Source organism: Typopeltis vanoorti, chromosome 18 (assembly GCF_054136105.1).
Source record: "Typopeltis vanoorti isolate ZY-2024b chromosome 18, IOZ_Tvanoo_1.0, whole genome shotgun sequence".
NCBI lineage: Eukaryota > Metazoa > Arthropoda > Arachnida > Uropygi > Thelyphonidae > Typopeltis > Typopeltis vanoorti.
The window spans coordinates 77,318,538-77,335,083 of record NC_143566.1 but is presented as its reverse complement, the minus strand read 5'-3'; the positions used below and the strand labels follow the sequence as shown (position 1 = coordinate 77,335,083).

General features: G+C 34.7%; 1 protein-coding gene across 1 annotated transcript in view; it reads right to left on the bottom strand.

Moving 5' to 3' along the window:
• The window catches only part of Der-1 (derlin 1), a 93,278-nt gene that overhangs the window by 50,563 nt on the left and 26,169 nt on the right, over positions 1-16,546 (bottom strand). The window contains exons 3-4 of the mRNA XM_090408750.1: positions 13,925-13,989; positions 7,767-7,793 (exon numbers count right to left, since the gene is read on the bottom strand). Of these exons, the coding sequence (XP_090264876.1) occupies positions 7,767-7,793; positions 13,925-13,989 (92 nt within the window). The remainder of the gene's footprint in view (positions 1-7,766; positions 7,794-13,924; positions 13,990-16,546) is intronic.

The window sequence follows — 16,546 nt, the reverse complement described above, 5'->3', positions numbered from 1 at the left end:
AGAGGTAGAGGATATCAGTAATTTTATTATTCAGGGCTTCCATGCAGTCATGATTCATCATGGGGTGTCTACCTTAGACAACGCAGTCCTGCCTTATTATAAAACTACTTCCTTTCATAACTTCTCAGGATGACCTATGTTCTTGTTCCTTCCCCTCATTTTCTGCGATATGAAAAATTTCTCCATTGTTAATCCATAAATACCTCTCAGCAACTTAAATATCACAACCATGTCATTTCTGCATCTCTTTTTTTTTTTACCAGACTGTGCAAGATTATGCCTTCAGGTTACCATCATAACTAATGTTCTGCAATCAGGATATCATTTTTGTTATCTGCTGTGTATACTCAAGGTTACTTTATCCCTTTCAAACCTGGTGATATCTCAGTACAATTAACCAGAGGTGGTCTTTATAAAATGAAACTACCACTCTTATCTCTGCAACACTCCTCTGGGTAGTCTTCACAACTTTTGCAATGTCCTCCTCTAAATTTCTCTCAACCATTACTCCCAAGGTCCTTTGCTTCCTCCGCTTCTTCCAGTACAGCTCCACCAGTATAGTAAGTAGTCCCCATTTGTCGATCCTAAATTTCAAATAAATTTGAAATTTAGGATCCAGAGCCAAGTCCGGAGAATACGGTGGATGTGGAACCAATTTGAACCTCAATTCTTGCAATTTTGCCATTGCGATGGTGCATTGTCTTGATGAAAGAGCAATTTTTGTGTGCCAATCTCAGCCGTTTTTTCTTCAGTTCTTCTTTTAAATGGAATTTAACAGAAGAACTCAACCATTCAGGATATCATTTTTGTTATCTGCTGTGTATACTCAAGGTTACTTTATCCCTCTCAAACCTGGTGAGATCTCAGTACAATTAACCAGAGATGGTCTTTATAAAACGAAACTGCCACTCTTGTCTTACCCTTTTCCCATGATAATTCCTTGGGAATCCCAGAAAACAGTGGCCATCATCTTCGAAGGTGAAAAAACGGTCTTCGCTTTTCTCAGTGCTCTCTCACTGGGCATTGTCCACTGTTTTGACTGCTGCTTGGACTCAGGTGTGTGGTCACAAATTGACACAAAAATCCAGCAAACTGCGATTTAAACACTGCACTAAATATCTTTTCGCATGAGTTTTTAATCGATTTTCAACAACCACGGCACATAGCTTTCTCATGTGCAATTTTTCGTGCAGGATATTATGGGATCCAGAAAAGTTGTCCCTCGCATTTCGCCCCTGTAGATAATGAGTAGGCTACAAAAATGTAAATAATACACCTAATTTTTTAATAATTCTAATTTATTTTGTTTTAATAGAATAAATGCACATTATTGTTGTTTAAAACTTGAAGTTATATGCCATGCCTCTAAGGTAATCAATTACATTACAATTTTGAAAATCTTGGACTACTGTTTTGATTCTAGCAGAAATTGCAGCGTACTTCTTGTTTCTTTGATTGCTTGAATTACTGGCAATTAGTTGTGTAATTTCGAAATTGTGCAGCCCTTGTTGTTTCTTTAAAGAATCAATGAATCGGTAAATATTTGGGAATAAAGTAGCACAAATTTCCTGAAATCCCCTGTGCCATCCCTTCCATGCCATTGTTGGTATGTTGCTGATCATTCAATGTTCGTATGTTAACATTCCACAATTCGATGGCAACAACGGGTAATTGCCGGCCTCTCCGTTGTTGTTCTTCCAATATATGTATCTTCAAAGTAGTTGGCAATTACCATAGCTTCAATGGGGGAAGTCATCGGCTTCAACTAAATCTTAAAATGCTTGAATAACGTCAGCAGGAGGAATAAATGCCAATGCCAGAATCATTTGGATCCAACAAGCAAATTCATGGTCTTGTTCATATCGGGCTTTTAAACCTTCTGTACCTTTCGCCAAATGCTTTGGGAAAGATGAAAAAAACAACCGGTATTTACAATACCAGGAAATTCTTGTTGGAAGGCTTGCATGGCACTTTGTTTGAAATCTGTCATAAGTCGCTGGGGTTGGAGACCCAGTTGTAGATTTTTAACTTTTTGAAGCAACTTGACGTATGCGGCATGAGTATTGTTTGGCATAAGCGCATAGACCACTGGAATAACTGCATTGAATTGAACCACATAAATTGTATAAAGCTGCTGGAAATGCATGGGTACTGTGTTAAAAGAGTTGAATCAGAAAACCACTCCTGGCTATGCGCCAATAACTGAAGATTGTTATTAGTGGAAAAAATAAGCATGCAACCCGGGAGCAGTTCGTCCTGAGAATCATACACCAAAAACTGTTGTACATTGCCATCAATAATAATTTCTTGATAATTTTGTGGAATTAATAGGTCCTGGAGATTGCTCAGTAAAGCAGGAGTACCACTGTTGCATAGAACATGACAAATGGTTCGTTTAAGTGAATCCTTTTTAGGAAGTAATGCCGTGACATTGGCATGAGCCTCTGCAATTACTAATGTAACAATTTGCTGTGGCCGTTCGTTCATGGTTGTTGCATGTTGCCGAATTTGACCAATCAATTGCCATGCTTCCGACCTTGCAGCTTGAGCTGCATGGTTATGTTTAGTTACGACTTTTACAACTGGGCCTTCCAAACACACCCTTTGCAGGTGGAACGTTTTTCACAAACCCAGATTCCATGTTGTTCATCTACAGTTCTCTTTGAAAACACGTAAATGTGGTTGTCATCATCTACCAATTTTCTTTTGCCTCTTATTTATGGAACACTTTTTGCCATTGTACACACAGGATTAATCAATCAAGATGCAAAAATAATATGTAGATATTGCACTGCCTGCGACACTCAGCTTGTTCATGCGATGCACCACCGATAATGAGGCGCAGAAAACAGCAAATGCACACTGTCCACTCCCCCATGTCCGTCACTAACCACGTGACTATTGCCCTAGTGGTCAAGTATGTATTCTTTCCATTGTGAAAGGATTAACAGTTAATACTTTCACAATGGAAAGAGAACCCTGAAGATATACAAAAGGGGAGAAATTAGTTTAAAAGCTACATGACAATTTGTACACGAATGTAATTTTGAAAATTTGTTCGGAAAAGTTAGAGTTATCGGAAGTTCAGTTCGAGTAATCGAGAGAGTTTAACATTGAATCTCCACTAAAGGGACTGGGACTTCAATAAAAATTCAAATTATCAAGAGTTGACTGTACTTATATTATTGTAACCTACTCATTATCTACAGGGGGCGAAATGTGCTTGGGGCGACTTTTCCGTAAACCGGATATTATACACCCATTCAGTTGAGATGCCTACAATCTCAGCAATCTCACGCACTTTCACTCGGCGGTCTTCCATAACGATACCATGGATTTTGTCTATTATTTCCTTCGTGGTGACCCCAGTCGGGCGTCCAGAGCACGCTTCATGTTTGATGGACTTACGACCACGTTTAAACTCATTCATCCAAAAATAAATAGTCTTTAATGCTGATGAATAGACCCCACGAACTGCATGTAACTCGGCTTTGATCGGTGCAGCTGTCCACTTCTTCAAATAAAAGTGCTTTATCACTGCATGAAACTCGTTTTTCTCCATTTTTATGAAAAACACGATCATTTTAAATGTTTGCTAAATGAGAACTACACATTGCATGTGGCTAAAATTTTGCCAGGGGTCATGAAAAAAGATATGTGCTGACACTGTATGAATGAACGAATTGTGTAGCTGTCTATTGGAAATTTACCAAATTTTTCAAACAACCCTCGTAGATACTGGGTTAGTAGATTGGAAATTGCTTTGAAAGCCATAATTAGGGAGAAGGATGACTACAATTGTGGTTCCATAAGGTTCAGTACCGGGATCATTACTATTCATCTTTCGTGTCAATGATATTGTCACTGGACTATATAGAGATATTCAGTTTTTGCAAATGATGTGAAGCTTGAGAGTTATTTGTAGTACTGCTGATGTTGTGGCTCTTTAAGAGGATTTGAATAATCTTCATATCCTGAATAATCCAGTGACAATATCATTGACATAAAAGATGAACAATAATGATCCCAGTACCAAACCTTATGGAATCCAAATTATAACCTTCCTCCTCCCTGATACCTACCACACACGATTTCCTGAAATCTTCAAAAGCCAATTTCCAATCCACTGGCCCAATATCAAAATCAATGCACTCAACTTGCAATATTAAATATGAAATATGAAGGGCAAACAGATTAATCCAACAAGTGTGTCCCTTGACAAATCCATTGTGGCCTTGATAAAAAATATGGCCCTCGCTGCTCAATTCTGTATACAAGCTCTTACCTATTCTTCCAAAATAACAGCCACAGGAGAAATACAAAGAAGCCTAGTTTGATACCTCCATCCACTCTTCTATAGCACATTCCCATCTAGTCTTGCTGACTGTAGTGCTCAGTATCCATTCCTCTTCATTCACTTCCAGTCCATCAACTCTCCCTATTCCTCTAGGATTAAAACAGAATCAAATCTTAATAAAGTGATCATTAAGAAGCTCTACTATGTCATCTGCACAGACAATCCAATTACTGTCTCCCTCCAGCAAAGATCATCAGTCATTTCTCCTTCTACTAGCCATCAGCTCTCCTTGGAATGCAGTGCTAGTCTTCTCTTGTATTCTTATTTTTCTCTCCTTACTACACAAGTTACCTTTCTACCTTGAGCCTCATGCTCTTGATGCAACTGTTCTCCGCTTCTTTGCGTCTTCTATAACCTCTTTCATCTGCAATTCCAATTCGATTTCCCTTGCCATCAATCTTACTACAAATCACTTTTTCACTTGGGAAATGCGATTTGTCACTGCTACTAACAAATATACCTTAACCAGCTCCCACGATTACTGATCTCACTCTCTCTCTCTCTCTCTCCTTCAAATTCTTCCATCCACTGTGCTGTCCCAAGCTAGTTTCTAAGTATTATAATCACCTATTCTAATTCCACAAATTCCTTCCTCCTTAATATTTCTGCATGCCTATTCATCCTCTAAGTCAGGACTATACAGTTATTCTCACTAAATGGGGAGAAGTATGACATCTTAGTCAGGATCAGATCCTCTGTGACTGAGGTGTCATACTTGACCAATTCCAAAACCTTGATCCTCACATTCCCTCCATCACATGCAGCCTAAGGCATACCCCCCCCCCTCAAATTCCAGAAATTCAGTACCCTTATTACTATTTCATCTGCCAAATTTATATTGTTATAGTTAAAATTCTCCATAATGATAATTAGTTTTGCAATTTACAAACTAAACCTCTCCCTATGGCAACATCCACTATCCTGTCTACCTCTATCTCACACCATATATTATCAAATTCATCAATAACATTTTCTCTTTGATTTTCTACTCTCAGAGGGTAGAACCCATCACTTATTATAGATAAATAACACTCCACTAGCCTGCTTACCTTCCTTATTCCATCAAATTATACCATATCCTTCATTTTTTATTCCTGTCAAAATATCTTCCTTGTCGACCAAGTTTCACCAATACCAGTAATTTTTAGACAGACCGAGTTATTCAATGCTACAGCCTCATTTCTTTTATTCCTAATACTCCTCTAATATATAGAAAAACCATTGCATTATCATTACTTCCATAACTATCATTACTCTTCACAGGCACCTTGGCTCTGCAATATACTATACCAGCAATTCTTAACTCTTTTTTTTAATACTCTTGGACCACCAAAACCAATTTAAAAATTCCATTACCACTTATTAAAATATATACAATAAAAATAAACTATGAAATGCTGTAATAACATGGTGATTCAACTGTAATCAATAACAATTAAATACAACAATAGATTGGGATAACTTGAACAAATACTTAACTAAAATAACTGACATAATATGATGCTTGAGACAACTGATGTGACATTAAATTATGTGAGCAGGTGTGCAAAACATGGACCATGGCAATTGATGCATACTTTACTAAATCCTCAATCCACAGTAACTAACTAAAAGCAACACTGCCATGTAAGAAGGTTTTCTAGGAGAGAAAGAAAACAATGCTGGATAAGACTAAATCATAATTTTAAGCTTTCCAAGATAGCTATCTGTTCGGAGGTTGAGCAAACAAGATATTTGAACATTAACACAATTTGTCAACTGCTACTAGATGAAAAGAGATAGATAAAACATGTAATTTAGAGAGGGTAATTTTTAATATTTTAGTTTTCATCTTTTTCATCTGTTAGATGACAGGATGAGTCCCGCATGAATAAGAAATCTTTGCCATCTGGACATTTCTGTCATCTCTCTGAAACTCGATAATTGTGACCTTTACTTCAAAGAGCATATAAATTTCTTTTTTGGTCTGCCTCTTGATCATCTTCCTCCAATAATTCCATTCAGTGGCTACATTTCATCTAGAGGACATTCTCTAGAGGTGTCCAAACCATCTTGATTGCTGTTTAAGAATTATATTCTCTATTATCTATGGTTTAATTTGTGTTCATTTGTTGTGTTCTGACCAGCGAGTCTTATTTTTCTTAAGTATTTCATTTTGAATGCTCTGATTTTTTGTATTTCTTTCTAATTGAGTCTTCAATCTTAGCTCTGTATGTTACTGTAGGTATAATAATGGTTTTATAGAGTTTCAGTTTGAGGCTTTTTGAAATGCTGTTATTTTTTACACATTTTGTTTAATTTATTCATATTATATCATCCTATGTCAAGTTGGTATTTTACTGTTTGTGTTGTCGAGGTTATGAGTAATGAGAATACTAAGATATGTAAATTGCTTTACCTATTCAAGTAAATGATTTTCTGAGTTTATTGAAATTTTTCCTCATCCCTTCCTATTTTCATTGCTTTTGTTATGCTTAGATTGACTTTCATTCCAAAAGTTTTGCACTATTCATTTAAAATTTTCATTGTCTTTTCCAGTTGTGATCAAGATTCTGCAAGAATAATATCCTCTCATCTGCATATTTAATGTGGTTCATATCTATGCCATTTGTAGACCTGGTTCTTCAGCTATGGTTTTGCATATTTCTTCAAGAAAGTGAATAAATTTGGTGACTAAATTACTCCTTTTTCTACTTTGAATTTGTCTGTTTTTATTTATTAAATATGATAGTTGCTTTGGTATCTATAATAATTCGTAATAAAGGTTTGTATTTATGAATCTAACATCACAGATTTTAAAATGTTCATTTTGTTTCTGTCAATGGAATGAAATGTCTGAAGTCAACAAATCTGCAGTATATAGGCAAGTTGTATGCCCAGTAAGTTTCAGCCAGACTATTAACTGTAAAAATATATGGTCTATTTACTATAGACCTCCTAGGTCTGAAGCCTGTTTGATCTTTGATTGCCTCATTCATTAAAGTCTGGATTCCATCTTGTATAATGCATGTGAAGATTTTGTAGCTATAATTTGGACACCTTCGTTTATCTCCCTTTTTGAAAATTGGTATTATGATGCCTGTCTTCCAGTCTTTTGGTATTTCACTAAGATGTAGTATTTGACTAAAAAGTTAAAGCAGGAAAATGATCACTGCCGTGCCACCGTATTTTCAGTCCTCTTCTATACGTTCCTCTACAGTTAACACTGGGGAGAAAATTCTATTGTCGTTGGAATAAAAAGCATGTAATTAAAACTCATATTAAGTTTTATTTATGGATAATCCATATTTTCATGGCTTGTGTTCTGCTTCAAGTTAAAGTGATCATCACTTAGTCTAACATAAAAATTGTATCAAAACAAAATAACATCTCATTATTTTTCCTTTTAATAAGAAAATGCAATGCTTACCGGAATGTCAAGGAGTATGCCACAAATCTAACAGACAGTTAAGGTTATGCTGGGCAATAAACAAGATGGCATTCTAGATTTTACAAACAGAAAATTATCAGGCACCAGTGTGAAATTTAAAACAGGTTATTTACTGATGGGTCAGCTGTCTTCAATTTTAATAGAAACTGCATCTCACTAGTTTTCTTCTCCACAATCTATAAATTCTTTCCAGATTCTAAGCACAATAATTTTTAAAATCTTATGATGCAGACTAATTTCCAAAGTTTAACAAAAAAAAAGATATCAGAGAGGGAACTTTCTTTGATATATTGCCTACCTTTTATCAATATAATCTCCATACACAAATTGCTAAAAGTAGATATTAAGAGCAAGGTGGCTCCTGGTTAAGTGATTTTTTTCCATGATATTTATAAAAAGGTATATACAACAATCCCTCAATTATCAGATTGTATTGGGAAATTGATTTGCTGATTGGTTAACAACGTATGGTTACACAGTACTGTTCCATACATAAGATGACATGCTACCCATTCAAGAATTGCTATTTAGATCCTACAGTGATCCAGACTTCAAACACTTCAACAACCAAGGGCAAGCATGCAAAAACAGTTGCATACAATGCAAACAAGATTCATTCTACATTCCATTATTAACGGAATTAATTTTCTTTACATGTGTTTGATTTTTCCTACTTATAATATTTACCTGGAAGCAACAATTCATGAAGTAGCAAAACATGCTATTTATTAATTATATTTTTTAAGTGTCAACTGAACGATGACAAAATCTCAGTTAATATTTATGAAATTATCACTATCAACAAAATCGCATCCCAGGTTTCAAACCACGGAGTGGTGGAAAGAGACTGCTAGAATACACAGTGTAAGTTAACAAGCTAACCGACTTGTTTTTGATTAGTGTTCAATTGGAATAATGAAATTTCATAATAAAAAATAACTAACACTGGGTTTATATGTCGTAATAATTATTTAATAAGCCTACTAATTTTGCCAGTTAAGCTAGTGGCTTCGTCTAGGTTAAGGATGAACACACAAATATACAACAAGTGTTAAATAGGAATTTACATAACTAAACATCGAATGAGTAGGAACCATTACACAAAAATACAAGTAAAAGATGTGGAGAGTGGAAGCTGGCACATGGTCAGTCATTGTTCAGCAGGTGAGCCTGATAGTTTGCAGAAAAATTAAAAGTCCAATTTGTTAAAAGATGTAAATCCACGTTCCACATGTTTCTGTTTCCTTGTATTTTTGTGTAACAGTTCCTACTGTAAATATCTTTATGGTATTATTATTTTATTTATTATTATGTCAGACTGCACCATATGTAAAACTTTTCTTCGCACTGAACTGCGCAAATTGTATGTTTATTTCTTACTCCATTAATATCATAGTTGCTCGAGCTACTTCATACTGTCTATAGACTCCAATTTCTAATTCACGCATAAAACTTGCAATTCATCTTAATCCTTTAGTCCTTAACTTAGTTGTACCCCCCCCACCCTCTCAAGGCTGTAATTATGCTTTTACACGTGCTTGAATTGTAGACTTAGGAAATGCCTCTGGCTGGAGCCAAGTCCTTAATCTACTTTGTCATAGTTCACTTGTATTGATCCTTAAAATTTTTTTTTTTATCGACTGTGCCATTAAGGACTGCATAAAAGAATTGTTGTTCCTTTCCTTACATACAAGAGAAATATTCAGCTAAGCACAATAATAACTCTTAATTTAACTCCATCTCAAGCAACTCCTATTAATTAATCAGTCGGTTGTGACTATTACTACTCTTAGGTCACAGAGGTTCGGTATTTTTATGAGAAGTGCATTGGCTAAACAAGATGAGGCAAGCTATTAACAAAAAACAACATGTTTATTCTTATTAAGACAAATTATATACAACATTCAAACAACACATATCACATGTCTGGTTCTAACTAAAACAACAAGACTGCACTGGAGAAATACTTGTCACGTGTCTAACTCTCCACAAAATCAATTAAGCATTTTGCTTACGCTTTAAGACAAAGAAATCATAATTACACAACTTTCCAGACACTTGGATGATACTTAACACACTTAACTTTCTCTCACATTGTAAACAATAAAAGGCAAAACTCAAACCACATTCACTCTTAACATTACATCATCATCATACGTATCAAGGATTCAGGCCTAGTATGGCCTGTTCCGGCCTTAGAAGTCATCGTTGAATCGTTTAAGAGAATGTCCTGGTTTTCTTTTTCCTAATGGCTTGTACTTTAAGGCTTCTTTTGGTAATCTTTCTGTTTTCATTCTTTGAACATCCATTTTAACATTTATGTTTATATTTTTTAATTTTTTCAATTACTGGTTCTTGGTTTAATTCTTTCATAATATCTTCGTTTCTTTTGTGATCAAATAGGGTATACTTTGCAGTTTTTCTCATAAACTTCATTTCTGCTGTTGTTAATCTTTGTTTGTCTTTTTGTTTTATTGTCCAGATTTCGCTTCCATACATTAAGACTGGTAGGGCTAATGTATCGTGTACTTTTAGCCTGGTTTGTTTTTGAACTAGGTTTGGTTTAAATATAGAGTTAATTACTCCTGTTATTTTTAAATATTTTGCAATTTTTATGTTTATATCTTTTTCATTTTCATAAGTGATCATACATCCTAGGTAGTTAAATGAATTCACCTGTTCTAAGATCTTGTTATCTATTACTATTTTAGTTCTTGCTGGATCTTGTCCTTTAAAGGCCATAGTTTTTGATTTTTCCATTGATATTATCATACCATAATCTTTGGATGTCTCATTTAGATTTAAAATAGCTTTCTGTAAGTTATCTTCAGAATTAGTAATTATTTGGTCGTCTGCAAAGAGGAGAGTGTTTAAGTTAACTGTAGGTGAAAGTTTAATTCCTTGATGTAAATTTTTACTCCATTTTATTATTATTTCATTTAAGTAGATATTAAAAAGAGTTGCTGAGAGGGGACATCCCTGTCGGACCCCTTGGTTTATCTCTCTTGTATATGATAGCTCGTGATTTAATCTTATTTGTATTTGATTAGTTTCATATATACTTGTGACAGCTTTTAGGATATTATTTGGTATTTGTCTTTCTTTTAATATGCTAAATAATATGTTTCTTTTAACTTTGTCAAATGCTTTTTCAAAGTCAATAAATGCAATATGTGTTTCTAAATTATATTCTCTTCTTTTCTCTATTATTAATTTTAGGCAGAAGGCTGGGTCTATACATGATCGTCCTTTTCTAAATCCATTTTGTACCTCTAGAATAAAGTTTTCGGAATATTTCATTAGTTTGTTATTTAAGATTCTGCTATATATTTTGTAACATGAATTTAGTATACTGATACCTCTATAGTTTTTAGGGTCATCTCTATTACCTTTCTTAAAGATAGGAATCACAATTGCTTTTTTCCATTCTATTGGGGGGATACCAGTTGAGTAAATTTTATTTAAAAATAATAAGAGTCTTCCTTTGAATCTTGTTCCTGCATATTTATATAGTTCTGAATCTAGCTTATCTTCTCCAGGTGATTTTCCGTTTCTTGTTTCTTTCAGGCCGATTTCTAATTCTTCTTCAGTTATTTCCTTTTCATTTTCGTTAATTGTTTGCCAGTTGTCTTTTTTAAAATATTTGTCTGTCCACAGTTCTGTGTAGTAATTTAGATATTTTTCTAATTTCAATTCAGTGTTTAATTTTATGTTTTCTTTGGTATCTGCATTTAGGTGTTTCAAAATCTTATATACATTGGGTCTTATTTTATATAAATCATGTTCTAAATTAGAAACAAATTTATTCCATGATTCTCTATGTCTTTTTCTGACTTCTCTTTTAGCTATGGCTCTTATTCTTTTATATTCTATTTCATCTTCTAATCTTTTACATTACATAACATAGGCAAATCTGTAGATCTCTGTATTCTACTATTCACACTCAAACTAAAATATGACTTTCCGATTCTTTCTAACACCTTCTATGCCACCAGATAACAGAACCAACATTTGTCGTTTGAACTTCACAATCTAGGAAACTACGTGAAACATTCTACTTACAATCTTTCTAGTTCATTATACAGTCATAGATTCTCAAGGATTATGGGCACATTCCACTTCTTCCTAGATAAATTTCAATCGGGCACTAAGACACGGATGCAATAATTCAGCACACAAGTAGATCATCGGGGAATCTCATGGCAGGATATCTTGAAAAGGCCGTCTCTGCTACTAGCGAACTTCCCATCTTCGTCGGAACTGCTGCTCACCGGAATGCAATTCTCCGTGTCCTCGGAAAGGCTTGGCACAGGAACAAACTTCGAAACAAGAGCCCTTTTACCCCTCAATCTTTGCCTTTTATATTATTCTCCCGACCTTGGCCCTTAGTCAAATTAAGTCTGGATTTACTGGAGGGTTTTCTCCATCATGCTATCGTTGGGTTTTGGCAGGAAACCTCATAATCCGGTGACCTTCGCAATTGTCACTAGCCTTAGGTCTATTTGCCTAATCCTGTCTGAGTTTAATTTTAGTTACAATTCTAGTGGTTCTTATTTAAATATTCTAACAATTTGTTACCAGATTTAATACAGTAAAGTGAGTTATACATTATTTTAATTACAAGTATTTTATGTAATTTAATTGCTCATGTAAAATCAACATAGAAAAAAAAAAACTTCTATTTTTACTCTATACGAGATGTGTAGTGTAAAATCTCGTATAAAATAAAAATATAAGTTTTTTTTTTTTGATTTTACATGTTCACTCTACAGACTGCTTTCCCATCTCGTGGATTGATGCGCACTGGATTTTCGCCGCCGTTAGGAAACATCTGAGGTGCTTGTATGGAACTTCACTACCGTTCAGGGTGGAACATCACGATTCGGGTTTCACTTGGATCCGAACCTTAATCCCTCGTCTGGCATCCTTCGCATGTCTTACCTCCTTCACCACTTCTTCCCGCTCTCCTGATTTTCCGACCATCAACTCCTTTTTTCTCCTGCAGCTTACAGTCACGGTCGCATCGAAGTCCTTCATCTCGAACCCGTGAGAGAGCTCCTCCGAGAATTTGTGAAATCTTGCTTGTGAGGTTCAACAGTGGGTTTGTCAAGGGCTCTTAGTCATCACTGTGGCATGCATAGCTTCATAGAAGCTGTCCTTGGATTGATTGGCAACACATTTTTTTCTTTGTTTGTTGTAACTTACATATATTATTCTTCTAATTCTGTTCACACATATTATTTTTCCAATTCACACACATATATTTCCCTTTTTGAATCACACATTTTAATATTATACAATGCTTCCCTCCATTGGGTGAATAAAATTACATTTGATGGACAGTTATATAATACACTTTCCCCCCTTTTCCTTATTTCTTTCTAGTACAATTTTCACCAGCAGTAGAGGTATTTTCCTTATTGAGGCTCCGTTTCTTGTTAGATCCTGAGCAAGGGTCTGCCTAGCAAGGCGGCCTCATTCACGATCTAACAGTATGTATATTAAAAGGAATATCATAAAAGAAAAAAGTGAACAGTTGCAATTATTAATGTATCCTTAAATTATATACATAAACCAATCTCAATTGATATCAGGTATACTGCATCTCTTGTGGCCAAACAGAATTTGAGTGCTCAGAAATTTGTAATTTGATTATATAAGGTAGTTGATTAAATGAGGTTTGGATAATGTTCACTGTATTTCATATGCCAAACAAATACACAGTTTTGACATCTTTATTTTCTCTCCACTCCACCCCTTTTTTTTTAAATTAATAATTTAATTTTTTCTGCATGCATTATAAATGAATAGTTTTTATAAATTCATGATGTGACCAAAAGCACTAGTATTTGATATGAAATTCACTTACCTGACACCTTTGGCACATGGTAGGATATAATGGGAAAGCATCATTCTAGGATGCAGAAAACTATGTTATCCAAATACAGTTTCCCAAGCTATTCGGATAACACAGAGTTCACTGTAATACTTTCATTTATATATGCAACAAGAATAAGAGTAAATAAAATAATCAAAAATTATTAAATCCACATCAGGATGATATATACTGTATTGCAGATAATCCTTATCCAGATAAACCACTATTCTGCTAAACAATGCAAATATAAAAAGGATACGAATATGGTAAAAAAATTAAACAGAAGCATGAAACAGTATTCTGCTGGACGGCGAGCAAACAATCCTGAAAGCAAATTATTAAAAAATATTATACTAATCAGATACATAAATTAGTTTAAAAATTAGTTAAAAATACCAAAAAAGAAAGTCATAACACCTTACAAGCCACCTAAGCAAACTACACAAATGCATACAATTCACAATTGAGATTGAAAAGCAGATCATACTTCCTTTTCTAGATACACTTGTCACACATATTCCTTCTGGCAGTCTTTCCTCCACTGTTTACCAGAAATTGACACATACTGCCACCACCCAATGCAAAAACTAGGTGTCATTAACACATTAAAAAACAGGGCTTTGAGAATTTGCTCCAATGAACAAGCACTTAGAGGAATTAAAAGTTATCAGCAATATCTTTCTAAAAAATGGCTACAGCCAAAATACCATCAACAAAATTCTTCACAAGCCATCACTTAAAAACAAAAATAAACTAGATTACAATAAAACTGTAACCATTCCATACATTAAAGAGATATCAGATAAAATAAACAGAATACCACAGAATACAACCTTAAAACCACCTTTAAACCTACTGCAAAATTAAAGAATTTACTCAACTCATCCAAGGATCCACTCCCCCTCTGCTGGCTCACCCTGGAGTATATCGTATTCGTTGCACCTGCAATTTGCCCTATACAGGGCAAACAGGATACAGAATTCCTATCAGAAAAAGGTAACACAAACATCACATTAAATATAATAACTATGGTAAAGCTACCTTTTTAATCATGCCCTGAACACTTGATATAGAATTGACTGGAAAAGCACCTGTTGTTTACATCACACCAAAACATGGTATGAATGTAAATTTAAGTAGGCCTGTGAAATTCTTATCAACTACCCTAACCTTAACAATAATGATGGTTTAAAATCCCAAGAATATGGAAGACACATATTCTGCCCTCTTAACCTTTCTCCCTAAGAGTTAATTATAAATAGGACCATTGGTAATCCAGGATTTTAAATCTAATATAACAATTGTCATGTTAAATTAGAACATCATTTTTACTGTAATAAAACTATCTATATGAAAGAATGTTTCTCTGATGTTGTCTTAAATAGAATATAGCTTTGATGTAGTTATTTTATTTATTAATTTTAATTTATTTGCACTAGAGCTCAGGCCAGTAGAATTAGAGTTGATCAAATCATTCTCTTTAGCATACTGTGTGAAATGTAATATAGCTTGTCTCTGTATATATGTGTATACTCCAGATGATGACCTTAATATGAAGGTCAAAATGTCAAGAAATTAAAATTATTATTTCTAACATGGTTGTAGAATCCGCAATTTGTCAAAAATGAATGCTAATCAATCACAGCATTTAAGAAACACTTTCATCAAAATGGCTATAATGACCACATCATCAGAATACTCAACCAATATATGACCAGAGTAATTTCCTAACGAAGAAGAAAACAGATGATTCATCATGCTTCAATATACTAGCTCTATTTCCATAAAACTAGCAAAAATACTTAAGGAATATAAAATTAAAGTAGTACAGCAATCCCTCGATTAGTGCGCCTATATACATCTTAAAAAAAAAAAATTTCTATCTATACATTTTTATGGGGGGTGCTTAAGGGTCAAAGCTGAATAACTGAGAGGAGACCTCCACATAGCCTTTAAAGGAATGCTGAGAACCGACCAGGGCTTCTGACCTAATGTCCAATCCTCACCTTCTCGTGGTGCACCCTGCTGGGTATCTACTTGGATACTGAACGTACGAGGATGGGCTGCCAATTTCGGATTTAGCCGACCAAATTGTATTCTTATTGGTTAAACCAAAATAAAAAATGATGGTATGACATGACAAAATTTCATGCCGGCTGGGGGCGTCGCCCGGTTAAACAAGACCCCCGTTGTTTTTGCCAGGGAACCAGGGCAAACAGCGAAAAGTCAGCTATTGGAACAAATCTGAAAACAAACCCTAACTCAACATCACCAGAGTTAAAGATTGATACTATCAACATAAGAAGCCTGAATGGCAAAGAAATGGAGCTAGCTGAGGAATTACATAAGTACCAGATCGACATAATAGGGGTGACTGAAACAAAAAAGACAAATACTGGTGCGATCTTTCTGAGCAATAAATACAAAATGTTATATTCAGGCAATGACAATCAAGGAAAAGAAGGAGTAGCCATAGTATTCAACACAAAATACAAGGCTAATCTTCTCGAATGGCAGTCAGTCTCAAGTAGAGTGATGTGGGCAATTATGAGAATGGGGAACTGGACAATGAGACTTATTTGTGCCTATGATCCCACAGAAGGTTCTACTAAGGTAAAAGTGGAAGAATTTTTTGGGTAGGCTTTAGAAAAAGCAACTGACACAATGAAAAAGGAAAAGTTGGTCCATGTTGGGTATCTAAATAGCAGAGTACGAAATGATTGTGAGACATACAAAAATATTTTGGGAAAATTTGGAGAAAAGAGCAAAGCTAATAATAATGGCAAATATCTGTTGGATTTCTACTCAGGACATGGACTGGTTATTACTAACACCATGTTCCAACATAAAAATGTGCACAAATTCACATGGAGAGATGAGG